This window comes from Pseudophryne corroboree, chromosome 3 (genome assembly GCF_028390025.1).
Source record: "Pseudophryne corroboree isolate aPseCor3 chromosome 3, aPseCor3.hap2, whole genome shotgun sequence".
In the NCBI taxonomy this organism is placed as follows: Eukaryota; Metazoa; Chordata; class Amphibia; order Anura; family Myobatrachidae; genus Pseudophryne; species Pseudophryne corroboree.
In genome coordinates, this window is record NC_086446.1 from 611664667 (window position 1) to 611678928 (window position 14262).

Sequence of the window (14262 nt, forward strand, 5' to 3'; positions counted from 1 at the left end):
TGCTGGCCATGGTATGTCATTCTGTAGTGGTAATCATGGTCATTGCATTAAACTGAGTCGCTCCCAATGGGTCTTACATTTATATGCAGAGTTCCCTACACTACAGCAGATAGAAATAGTTCACCTTAGTGAAAACCGGAGCAGCCATTAGTGGTCTTCCATCCAGTCCTTGCAGGTATGTGGTAGGACTCTGAAAGATTTATGGATCAATTAGAAAAGTCATATTTAATCCCACCAAGATAAAACCAGATATCAGTTCTGTTACCATGCCGGCAGTCAGTGTTCTAGGCAGACAAAAATTATTCATCAGCTACTGTGACATTTTTTAATTTGGATTTTCTTGACAAAAAATGCCTATTTCATTTTTCCCATCCATGGCCAATATTTACTAATATTCGTGTTTGAGTCGGTTTGTGTAGTGTTTAAACTCGTTTTGTATCGGGTGCATTTTCATGCAACTTTTTGAATCCATATACGCCAAGTTACTAAGCATTCGATTTTATTGTTTTCGTGTTTTCTGATGTCGATGCCAGTCGTTTTTTTTGGCACATTTGTGGCCGTCATTGTCGTTTGCGTCCGTGTTTTTGTTGTTTTTGCTGGGTTCTTTGCTAAGTTAAACGCGGCAGGGTTTTTTTTCCCCGCGGCCGCATTTTCACTTTTAGTTTCGATTTTCATCCCCGTTCGTGATTGGTTGTGTTTCAGATGGTAGGAGTGTCTGTGCGTAACCATATAAATACGCCCCAAACCGTCCGCACCTCGTGGGTTTAGTTAGTGGTGAGGAGGGAGGTTGTGCTGTGGAGGTTGGTGAGTAGTTGGTTTGGTGAGGAGTTTTTTGAGCGATTTCTGAGTGTAGTATTGTGTTTGAAAGTAGTCTTGTCATTCTTGTATTTTGTGGTTTTGTGTAATTTTTGGTCCAAGTAATTTTTTTTATAGTCCCTTGTCAGTGTGTGTGTGTGTGTGTGTGTGTGTGTGTGTGTGTGTGTGTGTGTGTGATTTGTGCAGTGGTAGTGGAGGAGTGTGTTGTTTGTCTTTTTCTTTTTCTGTGTTAAGTGTTTAGACACACAATTATGTGTGACTCAGAGGTGGGTGAGGTGGAGGGTGTGAGTGAGAAGGAGGAGGTCGGTCAGGTGGAGGAGGTGAGTGTGAGTGAGGTGGAGGAGGTGGGTGAGGTTGCTGCAGCAGCCTCAAGTGACAGTGATAGTGACAGTTAGAGAGCTCCGCAGCCACGCACCACTACTAAGACTGGGCGGAATGTAAAGTTTAGTTATGCAGAAAATGTGGCATTGGTGCAGGAGCTGATGAAGTATCAGCGCCAGCTATTTGGGCCTGAGTCAGCCAAGGTGCCAACACGGAGGAAGACGGTGTTGTGGGCGAAAGTAGTTGCTGCTGTAAATAGTGAGGGGGTGGTGAAGCGGACAGAGGACACGTGCCGCAAACGGTACTATGACATAAAGCGACGTGTCAAGTCCAAAATGGCCAAGGAGGCGAAGTCGGCTCGCAAAACCGGTGGTGGTCCGCCCTTTATTGCCACATATCTGGACTATGAGGAGCCCATGCGGACTATAATCCCTCCAGAAGTAGTGTCTGCAACCCATGTCCGGGATTCCGATCGCCCCAGGAAGGATGGTGAGCATGTGTATTTGCCTTAACATTCTATGACATTACTTCTGGCTTACGGTATGTTTTAAATGTGTGTCATGTGACGTTGCATATTACTCCCATCTTCAAGTGTGCGTCATCAAATACATTGTTTTGGGTCATGTTTTATACAAAAGTCAATGTAACGTCTTACTTGCTTGTATGTCATGTGGTTTTTGGACAGTACATTTTCCATGTGTAGTTTGGACTTGGTGTGTCATTGAATTGTCCCGCAATAATGTTTTCCTTTTGCACATTGTACATTTTGAAAGTTGGAATATGTTTTTTATTTCAGTTATCCATGTGCAATGTTTCCAAATCAGTGGTTGATATGTTAGAGGCTGGAGTAGTGCAAAGTGTCTTTGAAGGCAGTTACATGTGTAATTTCATTAGTACTCAATGTAATATTGTTTAAGTCAAGGCCACTATTTGCTGGTTCATTTTGAGTCTGTATTTGTACACTGACACAACAACTGCAGACTTAGTTACCTTACTGTTTTTTTTTTTTGTTTTTTTTTTAATATTGTGGTAATGTGTGTTTGGAGTGCCACATCACAGACCTATTTCTATATTGCATCTGTAATTTTTTTCCTTTTATTAGAAAATGAAGCTGTGTGTGTTTTGACTTGTTAGTGTATGTTTTTGGAATTGTGTCCTATGTCTGTGTCCTGTATATGATTCCCTGTGTTGCACTTTCCATAGTGCATATGGCTATTGGACGTTGTTTTGGGTTTGATGTTGTGCTTTTTGTGTTTAATGTTCTTATTTTTAAAATCATAATAAAACATCCATTTTTTAAAGATGTAATGTTTATAAGCATAATGGGTGGATGTATTAACAATAGCATGAATATTTTTTTTTTATTTATTTTTTTTGGTTTTACAGTGTTGAAAAAAAGCAGTACTGGTCGTCCTACAGTCACTCCCATCACATCTGATGATGATGACGCTGCGGAAGCAGGTAAAGTGTCCATTGTAGTATAGGTTAGGTTTGTAAATGAATGGCCATGACAAAATGTCACTTTCAATACTAGGTCCATCCAAAGAAGTCTTAAGCAGCAGAAGGCGCACTTCTGGAACACACCACAAAAAACATCTGCCAGCAAAGAAAGCAAGATCTGATGTCCAGGGCCAACCACAGCAGGCTACCGCGCAACAAAGATTATCTACTGTTTGTTCGGTGCCCCCACTCCAAATTTTGGACACACCTCCAAGACGCCAACAACACTCCCCACATCTTGATTGTGAGTAAGCTTTGCAAATAGTAAGGTTGTTAGAATCATTGACACATGTGTGTTTGTCCTAACATTGCCAACTGCATACAAAAACATTACTATGTTTTGGTTGGAGACACTATAAGACAACACATTATGGATTACAATGTGTTTTTAGTCAGGAGTATGTCTGATGTACCATACAACTCATGTGTTTGCTTTCAGAATGAAGTAACCAGACACATTTGCCACAAACAGGCATACAGTATGTATGTATTTAAGTAATGAGTGATGATGTTGCTAGGCCGGATATCTGAAAGCACCAGTCCATTACATGTGTTCCATGTTTAGTGCTTTGTACCAATGTATTAAACATATGGATAAGTAACGGATAAATGTTTTTAATTTCAGCTTCTAGTCCTGGTACCAGCATCCCTCCGCAACAACAGCAACACAGTGACATGGATGACACAATCATGTTAGAAATGCATCCAGTAATCGAAGGAATCAGACTCCCAGCACCTGTGAGTACTCCACCACAGCAAAGCACACCACCACCCCAACACAGCCCAACAACACCAGTAACACAAGGCCCTGATCAAGTGTTCTGGACCATTTGGGCTAGACAGCAGGCCACTAATGAAGATTGCCTGCGTAGGCAGATCCAAATGTTTGCAAGCCTACCATCTCACCTCAGACGAATCAGCAGAAATCTGAGTAGACAAAATGAAACAAACACAAGAATTGCAAATACCATGGAAATCATGCGTGCAGACATTACACATGTCATGGGCAACTTACAGTGCATAATGGAAGAACAGCACAGACAACAGCAAAGCTATATCAACATTTTAGAAAGCAATCAAATGATCAATGAATCCATGTCCAGAATTGTAGACAATCAAAATGCTGCAACACGTGAACTCAATGCCACCCTCACTAACCTCAATGAAACACTCAGATCCCTGCAGCAACAGCAAACAAGCAGCAGTTCTGGTACAACTACTCCAAATGGAACGCCAGTGTCATCACCACCAAGGCGCTCCACCAGAGCACGCCAACACGACAGTGGTAAAGGCAAAGGCCAGGACAAGCAACCACCCAAATAAACATTTAAAAAAAAAACACACCCATTTCTTTAAAGAGAAGAGAAACAAAACACTTACCAAGTGTATGGTTAACAGAATATATACAGGTTGAGTATCCCATATCCATATATTCCGAAATACGGAATATTCCGAAATACAGACTTTTTTGAGTGAGAGTGAGATAGTGAAACCTTTGTTTTCTGATGGCTCAATGTACACAAACTTTGTTTAATACACAAAGTTATTAAAAATACTGTATTAAATGACCTTCAGGCTGTGTATATAAGGTGTATATGAAACATAAATGAATTGTGTGAATGTAGACACACTTTGTTTAATGCACAAAGTTATAAAAAATATTGGTTAAAATTACCTTCAGGCTGTGTGTATAATGTGTATATGTAACATAATTGCATTCTGTGCTTAGATTTAGGTCCCATCACCATGATATCTCATTATGGTATGCAATTATTCCAAAATACGGAAAAATCCGATATCCAAAATACCTCTGGTCCCAAGCATTTTGGATAAGGGATACTCAACCTGTATAACACTTAGCTCCTTGACAATTTGTACAACATCATTAATTATAACTGGTACAAACAACAACAGGAATTTTGTTTGCAAATTTCTTCTTTATCATCTTTGTATTTTTTGTTAGCAGGAAACTGTTGTTTGAGCTGCACATAGATGTTAGCATGCAGAAAGCAGACCACTTGATTTTTTTCAAATCATTACTCTTTCTAGATTATAATCATTCTTTGAGCCAGCAGATACACTAATTGGCAGCCAGGCAGATTTTCTTAAGCAGGCAGAAAGCAGACCACTTGATTTTTTTCTAATCATTACTCTTTCTAGATTATAATCATTCTTTGAGCCAGCAGACACACTAATTGGCAGCCAGGCAGATTGTCTTAAGCAGGCAGAAAGCAGACCACTTGATTTTTTTCTAATCATTACTCTTTCTAGATTCTAATCATTCTTTGAGCCAGCAGACACACTAATTGGCAGCCAGGCAGATTCATCCATGACCAATACAATTAACAATGTGAATTGTAACTGTTTAACATTTCTTCTCTAGATGAACTGACAATAAAAACACAACTGAGTTGGCTAAAAGTGTCCTTATATGTTGGGGATAATATTTAGATAATTCAGTCCGAAAATGACTGACATTATTGTTGTGCCATGTTTGTGTGTGTTAAAAATAAGTAATCAGATTTAAAAACATGATGCAGAAACAACAACATTTGAAATATTTGAAAGTTGAACACAAATGTGTGTAATAATTGATATATGTTGAAAAATGTGTATTGCCTTACAAATCTACAAGTTTTGGGCTGCAAACATAAGGAAATAAATTATTTTGCATGAGAGAAGTTTGTGTCCCTTTTATAAGCATCCTAATTCAGGTTAGAATGATTTGTAAGTGTCAACACATGTAAACACGGATGAAAAAAGCAGGTCTATTTTTTTGCCGCTTTTTTTACCGAATCGCAAAAAAATACGACCGCAATTGAGCACTCAGAAACTAACACCCAAATACGAATGAATAGTGAATTCCCGTATTCTATGAAATAACAGCCGCGTTTGACCGATGGTCTATTCATTCGTATTTCTGAACGTTGTCATTCAAACCATTACGAATAGTCCAAACACTGCCGAGATTGGTGCTTAGTGAATTCCCGGATTGGGACTTAGAAAAAAACACACAAATCGGACAAACTCGAATTTTTAGTAAATACTGGCCCATGTGTCTACAGGAACTCAATATATACAACTGAAACAGTCCACAGAAGAATCAACATCCAGATCAGTGGAGGAAACACACTTACAGTGGAGTCAAGACTCACATTATATGATCATGTTATTTGCAATGACATATAAATAAAAGTTTGAGTCTTGAGAAGACAAGCCCCCCTTGGCTACCACCTCCCAACTGACTTCAGCTATAGGACTCCATAGTAAAAAAAAAAACCAAAGCCATATGTAAGAAACCTTTTTTGTTTTTTCGAGAAGCGAAACTCCCATGACGATATTCCGGCAAACAAAATAATTAACACTGGATAAGTGGGCTGTAATATATGGTATATCCTTGTCATGAAAAAATGACGGGCTGTATATAAAAGTGGACTTTCTCACCTGCTGCGCTATTGTTGGTTGTACATTCTGTACAACAGTGATTGGAACATTTATTTCTTCACGAATAGCAGGTTTAGTCACTTCTGGGGTAACTGCTGCCAGACTTTCAGTCTGTGACCTTCACAACAATACCACAAAGTCAATGACAAGTTTGTATTACACATTAATGCAGCTTCCCCTAGGCAAACAGTTGGGCTCAGAATTGTGTAGTAAATAATAAACATTAATCTAATTAATAAGATGCAAATAATAAAAATGTGTGAATAAAATGACAAATTATACTAACCGACCACATGTATAGACTTTAGTTCATATTCTGTGTACTTAAATTTAAGCAAGAATATCAACCTGCCTCCACTCCTCTTTTCATGCCCTAGATATCACAACATAAATCTGTAAAGAGAAGTGATACGTTATACAGGATGATTACATAGTTCTGGGCAAGAAGACTGACCTGGTGTTCCCCTCCCACACACGCCTTACCCTTGTTTTCCTGCAGTTGTAATGCTTTCATTGTGAATAATAAGATGACATTAAACAAACTATGCAAAAGGTTAAGAAAAAGATATTTGCCTTTTAAGCCCCTACTGGCATCACTGAGAGGTGCATAAATATTAAAATTCCATATTTTGCATGTGAACCCTAATGCATGCATTTCTATATTTTAGCTAGGCTAACTGTATACCTGGGGAGGTAGAACACTGAATGGACAAGAGAAAGTTTAGTACAGTAACATTGTATCCCCGTAAGTGTAGCATGCCCGCTGAAGATGGGTCCTAATGATTCAATTACCCTATTCAAATACCCAATTCAATTACCCACAACTGATTTTTGCTCACAGTCTATGGAAGGGCAAGCAGAGATCAGCTGACCATAATTATGGCAGCTCGGGATTAATTGAATTGGCCCCTTAGACATGTCACTAGATATGCTTTGTAGAATATGTATGTTTTGCAAAGGAAAGTTGATACAAAGATCATGATAATTAAACAAATTACTCTACTACCTGTTTGTAATTGGCAGCTTACATATTGAGCCCTCCAATGGATAGTACTTATTGTAACTGGTCTGTATCACAGCTATATTATATCAAGTTGAAGCCATATATTTGCAACTTATTTGTCATTTCCATTTGGACTGCTACAGGAAACATGACTCCCATTAGATTTTTGCTAGGGAATTCAATTCAGCACAATGGGGGTAATTCCAAGTTGATCGCAGCAGGAAATTTTTTAGCAGTTGGGCAAAACCATGTGCACTGCAGGGGGGGGGGGGGGGGGCAGATATAACATTTGCAGAGAGAGTTAGATTTGGGTGTGGTGAGTTCAATCTGCAATCTAAATTGCAGTGTAAAAATAAAGCAGCCAGTATTTACCCTGCACAGAAACAAAATAACCCACCCAAATCTAACTCTCTCTGCAAATCTTATATCTGCCACCCCCCCCCCCCCTGCAGTGCACATGGTTTTGCCCAACTGCTAAAAAAATTTCCTGCTGCGATCAACTTGGAATTACCCCAATGTACATTTGCATGTTACTAAGGTTTATCGTAGGTAATCTTTGCTCATTGGGGGTAATTCTGAGTTGATCGCAGCAGGATTTTTGTTAGCAGTTGGGCAAAACCATGTGCACTGCAGGGGGGACAGATATAACATGTGCAGAGAGAGAGAGATTTGGGTGTGGTGTGTTCAATCTGCAATCTAAATTGCAGTGTAAAAATAAAGCAGCCAGTATTTACCCTGCACAGAAACAAAATAACCCACCCAAATCTAACTCTCCCTGCACATGTTATATTTGCCTCCCCTGCAGTGCACATGGTTTTGCCCAACTGCTAAAAATTTTCCTGCTGCGATCAACTTGGAATTACCCCCATTGTCCTGCACACTTCTGTGAAGTGGAAAGATATTGGTTGCAGACTGCCTTCGCCAAACCGTTCCCGAGGCACGCTATGCACACTGCACTGAACATAATTGCCCACTCACAAAGAGTTTAATGACAGACGTGCGGTTGTTTGTGCTTATACATTTTATATGGAAAATGTGATTTTGCATTTATAATATCACTGTCATGACACTATTCTCTCATGAGTATAGGACAATGCATGGCATTTTGGTTACGAAGGGTAATGCAAGTTGTCAGTGACTACTTGACAGTAAAGGGTACACACTGGGCGATTTTGGCCTAAAAAATAAACAATAAGAACATAAATGCCGTTATCGTAGGATAATGCCATAGCAGGGGAGATACTCATTGTGGGGTTCCCCCTGCCATGCCATTAAAGTGCCCCCAAGCCAGTCAGCCCAGGGCTGGAATTCCTCAGAAAGCGGGCCCCCCAAAAAATTAAAATGGGGTCCCCCCTCCCGAGCAACAACCAGAACTGGGCTGATAGCCCAGTGCTATGCCCCACACCCCTGGTGGCGTTGGGTGTGGGGTTCATTGTATGTTAATATTGTTCTTTACAGGTGGCCTACAGGTCCCAGCAAGCCTGCCCCAGAATGCTGGCACTTGGAGAACCACTAGGCAATTAGACCCAGACATATGTGTAATTATTTGTGGGGTGCGGTGGCCCATATGTTGGTGTGGCTGGACTGCTTCAGGTTGGCACACCCTAACACTTTATTAACACTTGTGATTTTTGCTATCACAATCACTTTGTATACATGTTTGTATTATTTTAATCACACTTCACTTACATAGCACTTATGTGCTTCTTATTAACCCCTAATTTCACCTGTGTGCTGACCTGGGGTAGCCGACCTGTGCCGACGTGGTGGGGTCCTACACCCCAGACCGATACCTAGTATTAGGGACCCCCAGTGACAGAGACGCCTTGCCATTCGGCCTGGGAACTTAACCCTATATTTGCAGATATACGCAACTAAGCTCTCTGTATTATCTGATTATTATGTAGTGTTATTTTTCACTAAGTGTGCATTAGGGATAGCAAAATGTGTTTTCTTACACAGAATTACCCCTCCCTTTTAGCACCTGAGTGACATCACAATCTGATTAAGCAGCTTGCCAATAAATGTGCATGTCCCTAGATATGCTTTGTAGAATATGTATATTTTGCAAAGAAAAGTTGATATAAAGATCATGATAATTAAACAAATAACTCTATCTACCTGTTTGTAATTGGCAGCTTACATATTGAGCACTCCAATGGATAGTACTTATTGTAACTGGTCTGTATCACAGCTATATTATATCAAGTTGAAGCCTTATATTTGCAACTTATTTGTCATTTCCATTTGGACTGCTACAGGAAACATGACTCCCATTAGATTTTTGCTAGGGAATTCAATTCAGCACAATGTACATTTGCATGTTACTAAGGTTTATCGTTGGTAATCTTTGCTCATTGTACTGCACACTTCTTGGAGTGGAAAGATATTGGTCGCAGACTGCCTTCGCCAAACCGTTCCTGAGGCACACTATGCACACTGCACTGAACATAATTCCCCACTCACAAAGAGTTTAATGACAGACGTGCGGTTGTTTGTGCTTATACATTTTATATGGAAAATGTGATTTTGCATTTATAATATCACTGTCATGCCACTATTCTCTCATGAGTATAGGACAATGCATGGCATTTTGGTTACGAAGGGTAATGCAAGTTGTTAGTGACTACTGACAGTAAAGGGTACACACTGGGCCATTTTGGCCTAAAAAATAAACAATAAGAACATATCGTTTACAATAAGAACATATCGTTTATTTTTAGGCTTATATCGTCTAGTGTGTATGGAGGTAATATTCAGTGACGTGCGGCGAGCTTACTGGCTGGGAAGGCACCGGCAGCTAACCCCCCCCCCCCATTCATGAAGAAAAAAAAAGTGCAGGCCCCCCCACACACCACTAAAACCAGCACCAGGCAGAACCGGCCAGGGGGGATAATGCCATAGTAGGGGAGACACTCAGTGATATGACCCGCACCCCTGGTGGCGGTGGGTACGGGGTTCATTGTATGTTAATATTGTTCTTTACAGGTGGTCTACAGGTCCCAGCAAGCCTGCCCCAGAATGCTGCCACTTGGAGATCCACAAGTGCCAGCATGCCCGGACATAATGGGCCCGCTGGCACCTGTAGTCCACCTGTAAATAAAATATAAAAAAAAAAACCACTGTCTTTAAAAAAAGTTTTATTACTCAGGTTCTTCACCTGGAGGCGGCGGCCTTTAAGCTCTTTTGCGTGGCTGCCGCCTTCCCAGGGCTTCGGCGTCTTCACCTGGGGGGGCGCCGCCTCCCCAGGGCTTCCGGCGTCTTCACCTGGGGGGCCCCGCCTCCCCAGGCCCTCCGGCGTCTTCACCTGGGGGGGCACCACCTCCCCAGGGCTTCCGGCGTCTTACTCCGGCTTCTTCACCTGGGAGGCGGCGGCCTTTAAGCTATTAAGCTCTTTTACATAGCCGCCGCCCATCCATGACTTTCACGGCATCTTTTTTCTTCAGAAGCTATTCACTGCTCCTCTTCCGCCGTCGGTCTGACGCCGCAGCCTCGTGCTGACTTATATAAGTCAGCGGGGGGGGGGGGGGGTTTGGGCCGATGACGTGGCGAGCCGTAATTGGCTCGTGGCTCCGCTGCAAAACTCTGCAGAATCCAGGTAATACTATGGCATCCTGCCGCCCACACCACCGCCGCATCCCGCCGCCGAGCCCACCAAATGACGACAGCGGATCCAGTGACGGATCCACTGGCCAATCACTGTGGCCTCACTCACAGGGGCGTGCTTTCATGGGTTGAAAGCACGTCCCTGTATGAAAGCGGCACCGCAGGAGACAGGGCACTTTAAGAAAGAATTAGGAATACTGGTGTGCACTGGCTCCTCCCTCTATGCCCCTCCTCCAGACCTCAGTTAAGGAAACTGTGCCCGGAAGAGCTGACAGTACAAGGAAAGGATTTTGGAATCCAGGGTAAGACTCATACCAGCCACACCAATCACACCGTATAACTCGTGATAAACTTACCCAGTTAACAGTATGAACAACAACAGAGCATCAGACCAACCTGATGCAACCATAACATAACCCTTATGTAAGCAATAACTATATACAAGCATTGCAGAAGAAGTCCGCACTTGGGACGGGCGCCCAGCATCCACTACGGACTACGAGAAATAGATTTACCGGTAAGTAAAATCTTATTTTCTCTAACGTCCTAGTGGATGCTGGGGACTCCGTAAGGACCATGGGGATTATACCAAAGCTCCCAAACGGGCGGGAGAGTGCGGATGACTCTGCAGCACCGAATGAGCAAACACAAGGTCCTCCTCAGCCAGGGTATCAAACTTGTAGAATTTTGCAAAAGTGTTTGAACCCGACCAAGTAGCTGCTCGGCAAAGCTGTAATGCCGAGACCCCTCGGGCAGCCGCCCAAGAAGAGCCCACCTTCCTTGTGGAATGGGCTTTTACTGATTTTGGAGGCGGCAATCCAGCCGCAGAATGAGCCTGCTGAATCGTTTTACAGATCCAGCGAGCAATAGTTTGCTTTGAAGCAGGAGCACCCAGCTTGTTGGATGCATACAGGATAAACAGCGACTCAGTTTTCCTGACTCCAGCCGTTCTGGCTACATAAACCTTCAAAGCCCTGACTACCTCTAGTAACTTGGCATCCTCCAAGTCACGAGTAGCCGCAGGCACCACAATAGGTTGGTTCAAATGAAAAGATGACACCACTTTTGGCAGAAATTGTGGACGAGTCCGTAATTCTGCCCTGTCCATATGGAAAACCAGATAGGGGCTTTTATGTGACAAAGCCGCCAATTCTGACACACGCCTAGCCAAAGCTAAGGCCAACAGCATGACCACCTTCCACGTGAGATATTTTAACTCCACGGTTTTAAGTGGCTCAAACCAGTGTGATTTCAGGAAACTCAACACCACGTTAAGATCCCGAGGTGCCACTGGTGGCACAAAGGGGGCTAAATATGCAGCACTCCCTTTACAAACGTCTGAACTTCAGGAAGAGAAGCCAGTTCCTTTTGAAAGAAAATGGATAGGGCTGAAATCTGGACCTTAATGGACCCCAATTTTAAGCCCAAAGTCACTCCCGACTGTAGGAAGTGAAGGAAACGGCCCAGCTGGAATTCCTCTGTAGGGGCATTCCTGGCCTCACACCAAGCAACATATTTTTGCCATATACGGTGATAATGCTTAGCCGTCACATCCTTCCTAGCCTTTATTAGCGTAGGAATAACCTCATCCGGAATGCCTTTTTGTGCTAGGATCCGGCGTTCAACCGCCATGCCGTCAAACGCAGCCGCGGTAAGTCTTGGAACAGACAGGGCCCCTGTTGCAACAGATCTTGTCTGAGAGGCAGAGGCCATGGGTCCTCTGTGAGCATTTCTTGCAGTTCCGGATACCAAGTCCTTCTTGGCCAATCCGGAACAATGAGTATTGTTCTCACTCCTCTTTTTCTTACGATTCTCAGCACCTTGGGTATGAGAGGAAGAGGAGGAAACACATAAACCGACTGGAACACCCACGGTGTCACTAGTGCATCCACAGCTATCGCCTGAGGGTCTCTTGACCTGGCGCAATACATTTGTAGCTTTTTGTTGAGGCAGGATGCCATCATGTCCACCTGTGGCAGTTCTCAACGACTTGTAATCTGTGTGAAGACTTCTTGATGAAGTCCCCACTCTCCCGGGTGGAGGTTGTGCCTGCTGAGGAAGTCTGCTTCCCAGTTGTCCACTCCCAGAATGAACACTGCTGACAGTGCTTTTACGTGATTCTCCGCCCCGCGAAGAATTCTGGTGGCTTCCGCTATCGCCACCCTGCTCCTTGTGCCGCCTTGGCGGTTTACATGAGCCACTGCGGTGATGTTGTCTGCCTGAATCAGCACCGGTTGGTTGCGAAGCAGAGGCTCCGCTTGACTTAGGGCGTTGTATATGGCCCTTAGTTCCAGGATATTGATGTGCAGACAAGTCTCCTGACTTGACCACAGACCCTGGAAATTTCTTCCCTGTGTGACTGCCCCCCACCCTCGGAGGCTTGCATCCGTGGTCACCAGGACCCAGTCCTGAATGCCGAACCTGCGACCCTCGATAAGGTGAGCACTCTGCAGCCACCACAGAAGAGACACCCTGGCCCTGGGGGATAGGGTGATCAGCCGCTGCATCTGAAGATGCGATTCGGACCACCTGTCCAACAGATCCCACTGAAAGGTCCTCGCATGGAAACTGCAGAAGGGAATGGCTTCGTATGACGCCACCATCTTTCCCAGGACTCGCGTGCATTGATGCACCGACACCTGTTTTGGTTTTAAGAGGCCTCTGACCAGAGTCACGAGCTTCTGAGCCTTCTCCGCCGGGAGAAAAACCTTCTTCTGGTCTGTGTCCAGAATCATGCCCAGGAAGGGCAGACGCGTCGTAGGAATCAGCTGCGACTTTGGAATATTCAGAATCCAGCCGTGCTGTTGCAACACTTCCCGAGAGTGTGCTACGCTGATCAGCAACTGCTCTCTGGACCTCGCCTTTATGAGGCGATCGTCCAAGTATGGGATAATTGTGACTCCTTGCTTTCGCAGAAGCACCATCATTTCTGCCATTACCTTGGTAAATATTCTCGGTGCCGTGGACAGACCAAACGGCAACGTCTGGAATGGGTAATGACAATCCTGTACCACAAATCTGAGGTACGCCTGATGAGGTGGATAAATGGGGACATGAAGGTATGCATCCTTTATGTCCAGAAACACCATAAAATCCCCCCCCTTCCAGGCTTGCGATGACCGCTCTGAGCGATTCCATCTTGAACTTGAACCTTTTCAGGTATATGTTCAGGGATTTTAAATTCAATATGGGTCTGACCGAACCGTCCGGTTTCGGTACTACAAACATGGTCGAATAATAACCCTTTCCTTGTTGAAGGAGGGGAACCTTGACCACCACCTGCTGAAGATACAATTTGTGAATTGCAGTTAACACTGTTTCCCTCTCGTGGGGGGAAGCCGGCAGGGCCGTCGGTGAGGGGGCATCTTCTCAAAGTCTAGCTTGCATCCCTGAGACACAATATCTATTGCCCAGGGATCTAACAGGGAGTGAACCCACTTGTGGCTGAACTTACGCAGGCGTGCCCCCACCGGGCCTAGCTCCGCCTGTGAAGCCCCAGCGACATGCGGTGGATTTTTGTAGAGGCCGGGGAGGACTTCTGTTCCTGGGATCTAGCTGTGTTGTGCAGCTTC

The 14262-nt window shown here is 43.7% G+C and overlaps 1 protein-coding gene across 6 annotated transcripts in view; it reads right to left on the reverse strand.

Annotated features, from left to right (window-relative positions):
• Nucleotides 1-14262, reverse strand: part of MYPN (myopalladin) — a 519866-nt gene that overhangs the window by 94383 nt on the left and 411221 nt on the right. For all 6 annotated transcript variants that reach the window (XM_063961610.1, XM_063961611.1, XM_063961613.1 and 3 more), the window contains 2 exons: nt 6082-6199; nt 125-190 (listed from right to left, as the gene is read on the reverse strand). In XM_063961610.1, the coding sequence (XP_063817680.1) occupies nt 125-190; nt 6082-6199 (184 nt within the window). The remainder of the gene's footprint in view (nt 1-124; nt 191-6081; nt 6200-14262) is intronic.